We start from the raw sequence: 16355 nt of genomic DNA, 5'->3' as shown, positions 1-16355 counted from the left end.
CAATATGCCCTAGATCTATACACTGATGAGCCAAAACATGAACACCTGCTTAATAATCTGTTTGTCCATCTCTGGAACAAAATACATTACTGATTCTGCATACCAGGAATCTGACAGTTTGTTGGTAGGTTTGTGACATTATGGGGTGTTAGATATTTCTGCACAGGTCATGAATTCATATAAATAATGGGCCACTGATTTGCGTATGCAGTGATGGCGCCCAATAGCGATCCAGTTGGGTTCCATAGGATTTACATCAGGGAAATTTGGTCACCGAGACACCAATGTGAGTTCATTATAGTGCTCCTCAAACCACCTTAGCATGGTTCTGGCTCTGAGACATGGACAGTTATACTGCTGAAAGATGACATCACCTTGGGAGGAGGACATCAAGCATGAAGGGATGCAGGTGGTTTGCAGCTGTCAGCTTGTCTTCGATTACTACCCAAGACCCCATGCAAGTGCAGGAGAATGTCTCCCATAGCCTAATACTGCTCCCACCAGCCTGTGTACGTGGCGCACTGCGCATTTCAAGCCACCGTTCACCTCCATGACAGTGTTGGTGGAGACGACCAGGGACCTAATGCAGCAAAAATGTGATTCACCCAAAGAGTCATCACATTTACATTGGTCAACGGTTGAATCCTGATGGTGCAGTGGCCACTGCAATCATAATTGATGATGTCATTGGGTCAACATGTGGACACGTAGGGTGATTTGCTGTGGAGCTCCATGTTCCACAATCTACGGTGAACGGTGTGCACTGGAACATTTGTGTGTGCACCAGCTTTGTACTCTTTCGGCAGAGATGCCACGGATCACCATCTATCCTACATTACAGAGCAGACAAGCCTCTGAACCCTGTGTTCTGTGAAGAGTCGTAGACATCCAACCAGTGAGCGCCTAATGGTAGTTTCACTGTCCTTCTATCTCTTAACATACATGCTCACAACAGTAGCACAAGAACATTTGACCAGCTTCGCTGTTTTCAAAATACTCGTTCACAGGTTTTGCGTAATAATAATCTGCCCTTTGTCAGATTTGCTTATCTCAGTCAATTTCCCCATGTGCAGCCCATATCTTCACTAAGGAGATCACCTGTCTGTGTCTGTTCCATTTACATACTTTTGTTACCACATCACTTACCCTCAATGCCACTAGGTGGCATCCACTGTCATGGTGAGCAGTGGTCATAATGATTTGGTTTTGTTAGTGTGTGTGCTAAGCAAGGTTATGAGGGATGGGAAAAGAAATACCATGGCTCAATATCTGTGTTTAAAAGTCACTACAAAATTAAAGAGAACTTCATCACAGATGTAACTGAAGTAAAAAAGTTGTTGGCTAAAAAAGCTAAATGAAAACAAAGTGAGAGTAATGTAAGAAGTGTTCAATGAATTTGAAACTAAAATTCTACCTACTGATCTAAGCTTTGGTCATATGTTAAATCAGTAAAAGATCAAAGACACTCTAATGGTACTGAAAGGGTAGGTGATAGTAGGAAGGTCAAAATACCAAATTCCTTTTTCCTACACTGTTTCATGAGCAGAATCGTACTGAGTTTCCTCCTCTCAATTGTCGCAAAGATGTCAAAATGGCAGATATCAAGATAAATGTCTGTGAGATACAAAATCCACAAAAATAGCTCATCAGAGGAAAAATGACTGGAGCAGATGAAGTACTATACAGTTCTAGATCGGGTATGTGAAAGAACTTGCTTCTCATCTACCAGCAGCCATCAGTAGATCGTTGGAAACGTAATCATTGTGATTGGAAAGAAAGCATAGGTCCATACCATTTACAAGAAGGATAATTGAAAAGTCACACATTACATTAGGCCTATATCACTGACATTGGCTGTTGTAGAATTTTATAACATATTTAATGCACTTTTATTGTGACATTTCTGAAGACTGAAAATCTTCTTTATAGATTCAATATGAATTCTGCAAACAATGCTCGCATGAAACCCAACTGATTCATTTGTCTACAAGACCCAGAGGGCAGTAGATACCAGCCATCAGATTGATGCCATATTCTGTGACTTCTGTAGTTCCACAATACAGCCTAATGAACAAAATATGAGGGTGTGGAATGTCACACCACCTTTGTGATTTGAATGAGAAGTTCCTAGCAGAAAGAACACTGCATGTCACTCTTAAAAGGATAGAAGTCTTCAGACATGAAAGTAATTTTGTCCATACCTCAAGGGAGGTATGGACATTACTGTTCACTTTGTATGCATGTAAGTGACTTAGTGGATAGTGTGGGAAACACTATAAGGTTGTTCACTGACAAGCTGTTGTATACAAAGAAATTGCAACACTAGAAAATTGTAGCAACTGCAAGAAGTCCTGCAGAGGAATGATGCTCGGTGCAGGGATTGGTGGTTGACCTTCAAAATAAACAAATGTAACATATTGTGCATAAATGTATGGAAGTATCCACTACTGTATGACTACACAATATCAGAACAAGCACTGGAAGCAGTTACTTTCAGTAAATAGCTGGGAATATGCATACAAAGCAATTTACAGTGAATTACCACATAAAACAAATTACAGGAAAGGCATGTTCCAGACTGAGATTCATTGGAATATTCCTCAAGAAACGTAACGTACCAACAACAGAGATATCTTACAAAACCCTCATTCGACTGGTAGTCAGCCTGGGATCCATATTAGAAAGTATTGATACATGAATAAAGAATATCCGAAGGAGAGCAGCACTTTTCATCTCAGGTTCATTTAGTGACAAAGCATCACACAAAAACTCATACACCTGTATTAAGAGGTAATAGTGTTGTACTTTAAACATTTTGCTCTGTGCAGGAGCATGTAGATGAACTTTGGCAGAAAATTAGAATAGTTGACCAAGCTGGATACGTGCGTACCTAGTAGAACAATTTATGATGAGAGGGAGCCTCCATCATATACAGTTTCTGTAAACAGACTTTTAAAAGATACTGCAGAGTGGGTGTAAAACAAAGCATAGAGCCATATATATAGCTAAATGAAAACATGAAAAATCCCAGATGGAATACAAGAACATGGAAAGAAAAGATTGCAATCCATCCTTTCCAAGTTGCTGAAATGCTAACTGAAGTGTGTGTGGCTGTACAGGAAACCTTTAACAAATGCCCTGCCAGAATATCAAAACACTTCGCACAAAACCAAGTGAAATTTTGCTCTTGTGTAAGGGCTGTCAGTTGTACCAAATTTAATGTCCACACATTAGTAGATGGCACAGGAACTACAATGGAGGGTAGCAAAGCAAAAGCACTGAACTTCATTTTCAAATATTCCTTTATAAAGAAAAAGCTATGAGTACTGCCCCTGTTCAATTTTTGTATAACTGCTAGGATAAGTGACATAGATATTAGAGTCAGTGGTGGATTTGTGAATAAGCTAGAATCACTAAAATTATATGTGTTTCAAAGTAATATTATGTCAGATTATATTGATTTTGCAACCTTCTTAGCTCTCATTTTAATCATAATATACTGCAGATCTCTTGAATAAAAAACTGTGCCAAGTGATTGAAAGAAAGCACAGGTCAAACACATTTACAAGAAGGCCAACAGGAATGACCCACAGAACTAATGTCTGATGTCTTTTACATTCATCTTCTGTAGAACTTAGAATATATTCTGAACTCAAACATAATGAAGTATATCAAACATAATGAAGTATCTCAAACAGAATGAAGTATCTCAAACAGAATGTTCTTCTCCATGCCAACCAGCATGAAACTCCAAAAAGATTCCTCTTCATCTCTGCTCTGAATGTATATTTTATTTATAGTGTCACTTTTCTGCAGGACCACACGGTATCATTCAATCTAGCAATGGATGGTGTTCATCATTTTTTAGCCGCGAAATTTGGTAAAGCAAATGGCAGATTTGGCAGGATGCTGGGAAAATGCGATCAGCCTACAGAGTAGATTGCTTAACAAAAATTCAAGAAACCCAGCCTAAACCATTCCTCAAGTATGTGGAATACATACCATATAGGACAATCAGGGGATACTGAATGAATATGAGGAATTGCAGCACATCGCAGGTTTGGTTGATCCAAGAGATAGTATTATGGAAATGCTGGAAGGCTTGAACTGGCAGACACTTCAAAATAGACACCAACTATCATGCAAAAGAGTACTTACCAAGTCTCAAGAAAGAGCATTGTGTGAGAAATCTACAAATATTGTCTGGATGAAGGCATAAGCGACACTCATCGGTGAAGAGAATGTGATGCCCATCCTGAGCAGTCCATTCGGCATGTTGTTGGGCCCATTTGTACCAAGGTGTGTGGTGTTGTGGTTGCAAAGAAGGACCTTGCCATGGATGTTGGGAGTGAAGTTGCACATCATACAGCCTATTGTGCACAGTTTAGAGTCGTAACACAACATCCTGTGGCTACACAGAAAGCGTTATTCAACATTGTGGCATTGCTGTCAGGGTTCCTCCGAACCATGATCTGTATGTAGCGATCATCCACTGCAGTAGTAGCCCTTGGGCGGCCTGAGCGAGGCATGTCATTGACAGTTCCTGTCTCTCTGTATCTCCTCCATGTCCAAACAACATCGCTTTGGTTCACTTCGAGATGCCTGGACACTTCCCTTTTTGAGAGCCCTTCCTGGCACAAAGTAACAATGCGGACACAATCGAACTGTGGTATTGACCATCTAGGCATGGTTGAACTACAGACAACACGAGCTGTGTACCTCCTTCCAGGTGGAATGACTGGAACTGATTGGCTGTTGGACCCATTTCGTCTCACAGGCGCTGCTCATGCATGGTTGTTTACATCTTTGGGCGGGTTTAGTGACATCTCTGAACAGTGGAAGGGATTGTGTCTGTGATACAATATCTACAGTCAATGTCGATTCTCAGGAGTTGTGGGAACTGGGGTGATGCAAAACTTTTTATGTGTGTAGATAGAAATGAAATATTCTGGTGTGTTTGGTTACTTGTAATTTAGTGTCTTGTACAGATGTCCAATGCTCTTATAAATTCATCAGAACTGAGTAATATTTACAGAACAGTGTTCTCTCTCTCTCTCTCTCTCTCTCTCTCTCTCTCTCTCTCTCTCTCTCTCTCTGTGTGTGTGTGTGTGTGTGTGTGTGTGTGTGTGTGTGTGTGTGTGTGTGTGTTTTATTATATTCTCTATATTGTACCCAATATTTTTCTTTGTTAGGAGTAGTTACTATGTTGACTAGAAAAGAAGATCATTGCTCTTGCTCACAAACCATTAACTTGCCTTTTATTTTGCAGGTTCTTGTGAAGGTGTGTGGTCCTTACCCCGAAACAGCTGATCATAATGAATATTTGATTACAATAGTTGACCCAGTATCAATGTGGATTTGTGTGAAACCTACAACAAGTGAGAGAAACATAAAAACTGTAGCAACTTTCATCATAAAAGTATTTTGTCTTTTGGGGTTTGCTGAATGCTGCTTCATTGGATTTACAACTCAGGAGTTAGAGAAAGTCCAACAACATTATAAAGGAGGCATGTTTGAATCAGAGTTGACATCATGTATGTTTGGCAATAAAACTACAAAAAGAGCAGAGACGGAACAACATGGGGCTGATGAATGTTCTTGGAGTACAAATTTGTTGAATGAGTTTGTCAACTGTTATCCTTCTGACTGGGACAAAAAGATCCAGTCTTTTCTACTCACCTATCATGTTTCCTTTGGGTGTGATTCACTGTCTCCATTCTACAAGCTACATGGGCGAAATCCAAAATTTATTCTGGAGGAAAATAAAGAAAATACAACAAAAGACTCACCAATCAACGAAGTATCTGCAGTGTGCTCTATAGCAAGAGGAAAATCACAAAATTTTGTTCTACAGGTATGTATTTCAGTAGAGTTACAATATCGAATTAAATAACTCAGTACTAGTTAACATTTTGCTAATACATACTACACATCAAAAACACGTAATTGAACAATAATATTAAAGAGTTTACTGAAATAGTTATGCAAATCAAGGAATTTCAGCCTCAGGGTTAAAGAAAAGCAAATTTTTATTATGACTCTTCAGAATTTTATGGCACATCTTTTGAATATACAATTCTAGTCTGCTGCCAGTGTTCATTGTGTAAATCCAACAGTTTTTCATCAAGGCTGGTGCTTGACATCTTAATGTTGTTGCTGGCAAATAGCAACTGCTAATGTTGTGTTGTTTTTACTGTGTTCATATGACGGCCAATCCCAGAAGTCATGCATGCACAGCAGTGTTGCTAGCGAAAGGATGAAGCCACCATATCAAGAGTCTCACTGGGAATTGAGGTGTGGTGTTCATTGTACATGCAAAGCCACCAGTGTTGCTGTCAGTTGTTACTGTGACCAGAAACTGAACAAAAATTCTTTCCCATATGAGACCTGCATTAGGGCTTTTGTTGAGAATTCTTATATTTACAGCTGTCTCTATACTACGGAAAGCACTGTGAAGTGTATGGATAATGATACTTGCCATTGTGCCAATTACTAAGGCTTTTGTCCATTATTTTCATGTATGGAGCATGGGAAGGGTGATTGCTTAAACGGCACTGTGCATTCTGTAATTAGTCTAAACTTGCCTTCATGATCCCTGTGGAAGTGATACACAGGGAGTTTTAATATATTCCTAGAATTATCACTTAAAGTTGGTTCCACAAACTTTCTAAGTAGGCTTTGACAGTATAGTTTGCATTGCTCTTAAAGAGCATGCAGTTGAGTTATTTCAACACCCTCTCCTAGGATCCAACAAATTTTTGATCCTTAGTGCCGCTTCTGTTTATGTATGCTCAGTACCCCATGTTAGTCCTATATGGTACAGGTCCCACACACTTGAGCAATGTTCTAGGATGGATCTCAGTCTTCCATTTCTGTAGTATATTGCCAATAAACTGCAGTCTGCCACCTGCTTTTCTTATTACTTAGCGTATGTGACGTTGCATTTGTCACCTGATGTTAGTTTTCTAGGGTGTACTTAGGTAGAATTGTAAATCAGCTTGTCTTTCATGGACATATATATTGCCTCCTTTGTACGCAGTCCAAGAAGAATGAATCTGGGAATACAGTGGGTGAAGTGACCACTGCCCAAAAATGTTTGTAAGCTCATTAACAACATGAAGTCTGTTGCCCATGCTGAAGTCAGTTCGAACAACCTGCCATGAAATGTTGCATCTTGGTGCCTCTGTCATCTTCTGGGACACCTGATGTTACATTCCCTTTTAATATGCGTAACTGGTGTGTTCACACTGGCTTGAAACTGAATGACAGTAGTGAGGTTATGAATCTCTGAGTGCAAAGTGAGAATTGGTACTGGCTGGATGGCTGTTCTCTTACACCTTAAAAACCAGATTGTAGGCATCACCCATAGCAAAGGATACATTTGAGCCAGCATGGGATGCCTTGTCTGTTGGAATTTGGACCCATCTCCCTGAAATGTAATGTATTGCGAATACATAGAAAGAAGGATCCTTTATTGTATGATTATATGATAGTGGAACAAACACTGGTAGCAGTTACTTCTGTAAAATATCTGGGAGTATGCGTGCGGAACGATTTGAAGTGGAATGATCATATAAAATTAATTGTTGGTAAGGCGGGTACCAGGTTTGAGATTCATTGGGAGAGTCCTTAGAAAATGTAGTCCATCAACAAAGGAGGTGGCTTACAAAGCACTCGTTCGACCTATACTTGATTATTGCTCATCAGTGTGGGATCCGTACCAGATCGGGTTGACGGAGGAGATAGAGAAGATCCAAAGAAGAGCGGCGCGTTTCGTCACAGGGTTATTTGGTAACCGTGATAGCGTTACGGAGATGTTTAGCAAACTCAAGTGGCAGACTCTGCAAGAGAGGCGCTCTGCATCGCGGTGTAGCTTGCTGTCCAGGTTTCGAGAGGGTGCATTTATGGATGAGGTATCTAATATATTGCTTCCCCCTACTTATACCTCCCGAGGAGATCACGAATGTAAAATTAGAGAGATTCGAGCGCGCACGGAGGCTTTCAGACAGTTGTTCTTCCCGCGAACCATACGCGACTGGAACAGAAAAGGGAGGTAATGACAGTGGCACGTAAAGTGCCCTCCGCCACACACCGTTGGGTGGCTTGCAGAGTATAAATGTAGATGTAGATGTATATGAAAGATGTAGACAAGTGCATTGGGTGCCTTTGTGGGTTTGCTGGTTATTGGGAGCAAGGTGGCAAATTGGTTACGAAACTTGACTTTCATTCAGGAAGTTGCTGGGTCCAATTCCCATCCAACCATCCAGATTTAGGTTTCCCACAGTTTTATTAACCCCTAGTGCTTGACCAGCGGGTAGTCCCGACCAAGTAAAAGTCACAATAGACTCACATGTTGGTTGTTCCCCATCACAAACTTTAATTTACTGTAACTCATTTGTCAGGGCTCTCACTGCTGTATTTCATGAACTGAAGTGTTCCGACATTTATCGGCTTGCGATATAACTATGAGGAAATGCATTTGTCACATTATTGTTTTGTTTTCATGTTTCTAGTTTACTCCAAAGCTGGTATTTGTAACTATAACAACAAAATTGATGGATTTACATGATAATTCTAAAGCAATAGTGGAGATGTTGGATGAAAGTGTGAGTGATATAAGTGATTGGAGTGATGACAACAGTAATTATAGTTTGCAAACAGTGACATTGAAGGTGAAAATATGGAAATTAACAAATGGACATGCAGAGTCTATAAGTTTTAATGACATGGATGACCAGTTGCTTCTGACGGATGCCAAAAATATGGAAATCAGCTGGACTTTACCAAAACCAATTTCACTGTTGTAAATGGATTCAAACCAACTCTTCAGCATTGTAATGAAGTTCTGGATTTTTTACACAAAAAGTACAAGTGAGTATGCTAAGGTTAACAAAAAAAGCAACTACTGAGGCAGAGATTGGTCTGAAGGATATTACTTTTGATGAAATGAAAGCATTCTTAGGCATTTGAGTCCTGAGCCTAATATTCAGAATGACTTCACTGAAGAATGAACACAAACATGTTCATTTTATAAAGATGTATTCAGCTGAGAAAGATTTTGTTAAAGTTTTTTGGATGTTCCATGCTGCAAGATGACCTCCAGCTGGAACTGTCACAAGGGGTCTACAACAAAAAGCGTAGTGCGGCCAGTACCTTGACAACAACTTTAGAGAAATTTACATTCCAGGAAGGCACATAAGCATTGATGGGAGCACTATTGGATTCAAAGGGTGTGCTGTTTTCAGGTGTTACAATTAAAACACGCCAATGAAGTTGTGCCATGTCGGTTTATATTTTGGCTGACAGTGAAACAGCATAGCTTGAAGGATTTGAACCATACTTTGAAGCAACTACTACACAGGCATTGCTGAGGCCAGGAATCCCACTTTAAAAAAGGGATTGTTTATGCATTTGTGTGACAAACTTACAAATGCTACTGGTAATGCCAGTGGTTACCATCTCCATATGGACAATTTCTACACTGTGTATGTTATGCAGCTGGTGGACATAGGCTATTACATAACTGATATGATTCAACAGAAACAGAGGAGGAAAGAATTACCAGTTGAATTGACTGACCAAGAAGAAATTGGAATTGAAAGAGTATGAAGTTACTGCCTACAGAAAAGATGGAAAAGTAATGGCAATGCTGTGGAAAAATGAATGCAGTGTTGTCATGCTAAACACTTGGCACAATACTGAAACTATACCAGTGACATGAAGGGCCAAAAGTGAGAGCAGTTCTTAAAGCCCAAAGTCATTTGTGACTGTAATAAAAACATGGGTGGAGTGGATACACCAACCAGTATTGTACATCCTACAGCTTCATCAGGAAATCAGAAAGTGGTGGTGTAAGATGTTTCCCTGGCTGTTGAGGTAGCAGTAGTCACTAGCTTCTTTCTCTACAATCTGGATGGTACTTCCAACCAGAAACCCAAGCTGAGCCACAAGACATGCAAGAGTGGCACTTCTGAACACTGGTTGGAGAAGAAAAAAACACAAATAGCAAAAGAGGGGAAATTCATCTACTTTTACTGACAGTAAGAGACTATCAAAGCAGCCATATATCATTTACTCCAATGAAAGGAGTTACAGTAAGAGTTGTGCTGTTTGCAGTAATAGGAAGATAAAAGGTGGTAGAAGGGAAACTTTACTACTGTAACACATGTAGCAGAAAACCAGGACTCCTTCTGAGTAAATGCTTTTAAAAGTACCATACCTTGAAGAAATATAGGACCTAAGTGATGAAATATATGAAATAAAAGACAAAATATGACATGTTCATTGTTAGAATGTATGTATAATTTTTGTTGTTGTTTAGTCGATAGTTAGCCTTGGTGTAATTGCATTTTATGTAATAGAGGTTATTTGCAGTGTAAATATTATGGGTGCAGTGGCAGTACAGGATGGAAAAAAAAAGAGCCAAGTGGAAAGGGTTAAGTAACACAAGTCATATGCTGGGATGCCTCTTTTGAAAAGGACATTTCCTTTCTAGCCCTTCCACAATTTGAGGCTGTGCTCTGTTTCTAATGATATTGTCATTAGTGGGATATTAAACTTGATTTTCCTTCCTTTTCTGATATTAGGTGGATGAACAGCAGGCAGGTCAGGATGGAAGTCCAATGTCCACTCAGTATGTTTCTTGGGGGCTTGAACCAGAGGTTCAGACAATTTTGTGACAGTCTTGGATGTGGATTTCTTGACCTCCATTATCTGGTAGAGACATTTAGGGCCGCCCTTAACACATACAAATGGTAACAGTGCCAGCGTAGTACTATGGGCAGAAAGCTGGCCCAAACCAGATGTCAGCAGCAGTGAAATTCTAGACTCTTAACTGGAATCGCAAAGATAGGTTGAATGTGGTGAGGGAGGTATGCGTATAGCAATAAAAATTTTGATAATATGTAATGATTAGTACCAATTGAGAATGCAAAATGATGTGGGTGAAGATAATTGTTAAAGATGACTCAAACATGGTCATCAGATGTTTTTATGTACCCGCTGCCGCAGCAGCAGCAGTAGTGTCGGGATATCTGAGGACAAACTTCTAGAATATTTTGCATAAATTTGCTATTCAAGTTATAATTTTAGTTGGAGATTTTAACCTATCAGCTATTGTCTGGGTGCCTCAAGCAGTTAGAATGGTTAGTAATGACAGAGAACTGACTCGTGGACATAACATCTTAGATCTGCTAATGAGAAACATATCTGAACATTTTAACTACATAAGTGTAGAATAGGGAATCAGTGATCATAAGGCCATTATAGTATCACTGAACATGGCTGTAAATAGGAATACAAAGAAAAGTAGGAAGATCTTTCTGTTTGGTTAGAGCAACAAGAGACAGATTTCAGATTACGTGACAGATCAGTGTGGAAGTTTAATCTCCAGCACTGACAGTGTTGGAGATCACTGGACAAAGTTTGAAAGCATCATACAATACACTTTAGGCAGATATGAGCTGAGCAAAATTCTGAGAGACGGAAAAAATCCACCGTGGTTTGACGACCATGATAGAAAATTGCTACAAATGCAATCGGAGCTTCACTGCAAATTTAAACATAGCTAAAGCCTCACAGACAAACGAAAACTAAAGAAAGCCAAAATTAGCATAAGGAGGACTATGTGTGAAGTATTCAGTGAATTCGAAAGTAAAATTCTATTTACCAACTTGACAGAAAATCTTAAGAAGTTTGGGCATATATTTCATCAAATGCATCTAAGCTATCTTTCCAGATACTCTGTGAACATAATGGCATTGAAACACAGTATTAAACAGGCAAGGCCAGAATACTATATGTCTTTTACACAAAACTGTTTCACTATAGCTCCTCCTGTAGATTTTAATAAAACGACAGATATCAAAATAAGTGACCAGGGTACAGAAGAAGTGAAGTCGCACAACAGAGGAAATACCTGGCAGGATACCAGTTTGACTCTACATAAGAGTGTGCGAAAAAAGTGCCACTATTCTAGCAGCAGTGCACTATAGGCCTCTTGGGGAGCAAAGCATTCCTAATGATTGGAAAAAAAAAGCACAGTTCATCTCGATTTTTGAGAAGAGTCGTTGAACAGATGCAAAAACTATAGGCATATATCTGTGACATTGGTTTGTTGTAGAATTTTGTAACATGTTTTATCCTTGCATATTATAACATTTCCGGAGACCAAAATTCTGATATATAGGAACCAATATGAGTTCTGAAATCAACAAACGTGTGAAACCCAGCTCACTCTTTTTCACCCTTGAGACCCAGAAAGCAGTAGATACAGGTGCCCAGATAGATGCCATCCTCCTTGACTTCCGGAAGACATTCAGTGCAGTTCCACACTGCTGCTAATGAACAAAATGTGAGCGTATGGAATATCAGAGCAACACTGTGATTGGATTGAAGAGTTTGTGGCAAACAGAACACAACATGTCATTATGAATGGAGAGAAGTCTTTGGATGTAAAAGTAACTTTGGACATGCCCCAAGGGAGTGTTACCTTCTGCGATATCATCGGAAGTTCAGTGGGGCTTTTCATAGATGATGCTGTCCTATTGCTCTATACAAAGCAGTTGAAACACTAGAAAATTTGTAACAAAATGCAGGAAGTCCTGCAGAAGTACTGTGAATACATAGACAGAATGACTCTTTATTGTATGAGTGCACAATTGCAGAACAATCACTGGAAGTAGTTACTTGCATAAACTATCTACGAGTGTGTGTACAGAGCAGTTTGAAGTGGAACGGCATCATAAAATTATTTGTGCTTAAGGAAGATGCCAGACTGAGATTCATTGGAAGAATCCACAGGAAGTGTAGTCCATCAGCAAAGGAGGTAGCTCACAAGACCCTCATTCAACCAGTACTTGAATATTGTTTGTCAGTATGCGATCAGTACCAGATAGAGGATATCCAAAGAAGAACAGTACTTTTTGTTACGCAAGTGCAAAAGTGTCACAGAGATACTCAGCCAATTCCAGTGACAGACACTGAAAAAAAGACATTCTGCACCATGGTGTAGTCTACTGTTAAAATTCCAAAAGTGTTAATTCCCAGAAGAGTTCATTGCTTTATTGCTTTCTCCTATGTAAACTGTGTGATCAAAAGTATCTGGACACCTGGCTGAAAATGACTTAAAAGTTTGTGGCGACCTCCATTGGCAATGCTGGAATTCAATATGGTGTTGGCCCAGCCCACCCTTAGCCTTGATGACAGCTTGCAATCTCGCAGGAATATGTTCAGTTAAGTGCTGGAAGGTTTCTTGGGGAATGGCAACCCATTCTTCATGGAGTACTGCACTGAGGAGAGATATGATGTTGGTCGGCATGGCCTGTCACGAAATCGGCGTTCCAAAACATCCCAATGGTGTTCTATAGGATTCAGGCCAGGACTCTGTGCAGGCCAGTCCATTAAAGGAATGTTAACATCATGTAACCACTCCACCACAGGCTGTGCATTATGAACAGGTGCTCGATCGTGTTGAGAGGTGCAGTCGCCATTCCCGAATTGCACTTCAACAGTGGAAAGCAAGAAGGTGCTTAAAACATCAATGTAGGCCTGTGCTGCGATAGTGCCATGCAAAACAACTAGGGGTGCAAGCCCTCTCCATAACAAACATGACCACACTATAACACCTTTGCCTCCGAATTTTACTGTTGGCACTACATATGCTGGCAGATGACATTCACCGGGCATTCGCCATATCCACACCCTGCTATCAGATCACCACATTGTGTACTGTGATTCGTCACTCCACACGACGTTTTTCCACTCTTCAGTCATCCAATGTTTACACTCCTAACATCAAGCAAGGCATTGTTTGGCATTTACCGGTGTGATGTGTGGCTTATGAGCAGCCACTCAACCATGAAATCCAAGTTTTTGCACCTCCTGCCTAACTGTCATAGTACTTGCAGTGGATCCTGATGCAGTTTGGAATTCCTGTGTGTTGGTCTGGATAGATGTCTGCCTAGGACCCTCTTTAACTGTTGGCAGTCTGTGTCAGTCAACAGACTAGGTTGACCTGTACACTTTTGTGCTGTACGTGTCCCTTCATGTTTCCACTTCACTGTCACATTGGGATGTTTAGAAGTGTGGAAATCTTGCATACAGACATATGACACAAGTGACACCCAATCACCTGACCACATTCGAAGTCTGTGAGTCCCGCGGAGCACCCCATTCTACTCTCTCACAATGTCTAATGACTACTGAGGTCACTAATATGGAGTACCTGGTAGTAGGTGCCACCACAATGCACCTAACACAAAAAGTATGTTTTTGGGGGTGTCCAGATATTTTGGATCACATAGTGTATGTATTGCTTTGAGAGATTCGATCTCACATGGAGGCTTACTAGCGATCGTTCTTTCTACAAATCAGGTGTAACTGGAACAGGAAAAGGGGGAAGTGACAGTGTTACACAAAATACCCTCCACCACACACCATAAGGTAGCTTGTGGAATGTATATGTAGAAGCTCACAGATGTCAATGATATGATAATATCTAGTGAGTTGACTTTAGATTCTGATTGTGCTGTAATTTGGTTGAAAGTAGGAGTGTTTTTTAACATGGTAATTGGATGTTTTTATAGATGCATGCGTCATGAGGTATAGTGGCAGAAGATTTCAAGATAACTTTCGTGAGGCTGCACATAAACTGCTTGATTGTGTTATACACTGAAGAGCCAAAGAAATTTTCAAGTAATATTATAAATTTTGTCTACAGTTGCTGCATTATTGGCCATGTTCAAAATTGTAAGATTTCTGCCTGCTCAGGCGTCAAAGGCTGTTTCCAAATACTGTACCATAGCAGTTAGCTATGATGTAATTTTAATGTAAAATTTTTTTACTTCTTATGAAGGCTGCCTTAGAGCAGTTGAAACCTAAGTAAAGTTGGAAATTTTTACCTGTGCAACTGAAGAGCTGTATTTTCAAGTAGTAATATAAAAATTGGTATAGGCATGTGTATTCAAACACGGAGTTATTTATTCAGGCAGAATATGTCACTGTGGTTACAGAATTGGTCTTTCACTCTGCAGCTGAGTGTGACTTTTTTGAAACTTAATGATAAATTAAAGTTTTGTGCCGAATTAAGTCATGTATCTTGCCTGGATAGCTTTGTCAGTAAGGGAATTGCCCACAATAGGCAAGGTTCTTTTTTAAAATTCTCCATGCTAGACTATCCTGTGCGAGCCGCCTCATCTCTGCACGACAACTGCAACCGCGTCACATTTCAACCTTCTTACTGTACTCTAATCTTGGTCTCCCTTTACAGCTTTTACCTCATACATGTCCCTCCGCCACCAAACTGATGATTCTTCGATGCATCAGAATGTGTTCATCAACTGATTTCTTTTAGTCAAGTTGTGTCATAAATTACTTTTCTTCTCTATTTGAATCATCATCTCTGCATTAGAGATATGATCTAAGCATTTAATCTTCAACATTTTTCTGTATCACGAAGTTTCAAAAACTTCTGTTTATATTTTTTTATTAAAAATATGTGAAATGGGAGTTCTAGGTAACCTTTTGAGATTGTACATGTATTGATTTGACTACAGCTGAGATTAGTGAATAGTGTAATTCATATGTGCCATTATTTCAGTGTCAACTCTGTAATCAGCTTTTCATGTCTAAAATGTCATAGCAGATTCATCAGAAGAATCATATTGAAAGAGTTCAACAATCTGAAACACAGATGAGGGAGGACTGTCCATTATTTCATAGAAAATTTAGAAGAAAAAATTCTGCAGAAGGTCATCAAGATAATGCTGGATCAGGTGTGCAAACAAGTAAGTGATTGTACTGCTCACATAATTTTTGACTTATTGATGAAACAAAGAGTATATTTTTGCTCGTGAGAGTTGTCCATACTGTGGAATCACAAAACAAAGAATACAGTTGGTCAGTATCAACTGTTCATCACACAAACATTTGTGTTTCATTGTGTGTTAAGTTATGAGCTTTGAAGGCAACTGGTGAGACGTAATACGTATAAAAACAATTGTCCCATATCCACATGTATTTTGTGTTGAACTGTGTTGAATAGAAAATAGAGAATGTCCCATAGAGAGGAGCTGTTCCATGGTCGCACAAATGATTTAAATAACCAGGTTAATCATGATGTTCTTATTCACAGTAATGTATAAATTATCAGGTGGCATTGTGATTCATAGTAGAACAACTCTAAATAGTGTACACAACTGCCTATGCTGTTACTAATGATGAATTGCATGTACAATACTTTTTTTACACAGGACAGAAATGTGATTTTCTTCTGGATGTTTAAAGAGAAAGTTAATGGATGCTGTGTGTTGTGCTCTGTGAAGGTGATGAACATTTAAATAGTTCTGATATTTGAA

General features: G+C 39.5%; 1 protein-coding gene across 4 annotated transcripts in view; it reads left to right on the top strand.

The window, feature by feature from the left end:
* The window catches only part of LOC126190886 (uncharacterized), a 170850-nt gene that overhangs the window by 59492 nt on the left and 95003 nt on the right, over positions 1-16355 (top strand). For 3 of the 4 annotated variants that reach the window (XM_049931496.1, XM_049931495.1, XM_049931493.1), the window contains 2 exons: positions 5270-5854; positions 15641-15785. In XM_049931496.1, the coding sequence (XP_049787453.1) occupies positions 5270-5854; positions 15641-15785 (730 nt within the window). The remainder of the gene's footprint in view (positions 1-5269; positions 5855-15640; positions 15786-16355) is intronic. The other variant, XM_049931494.1, reaches the window with a different exon arrangement.

The sequence above is a fragment of the Schistocerca cancellata genome, chromosome 6 (genome assembly GCF_023864275.1).
Source record: "Schistocerca cancellata isolate TAMUIC-IGC-003103 chromosome 6, iqSchCanc2.1, whole genome shotgun sequence".
NCBI classification, from domain to species: Eukaryota; Metazoa; Arthropoda; class Insecta; order Orthoptera; family Acrididae; genus Schistocerca; species Schistocerca cancellata.
Note: the sequence above shows the minus strand (reverse complement) of the source record. Positions and strands in the feature narration are given on the sequence as shown.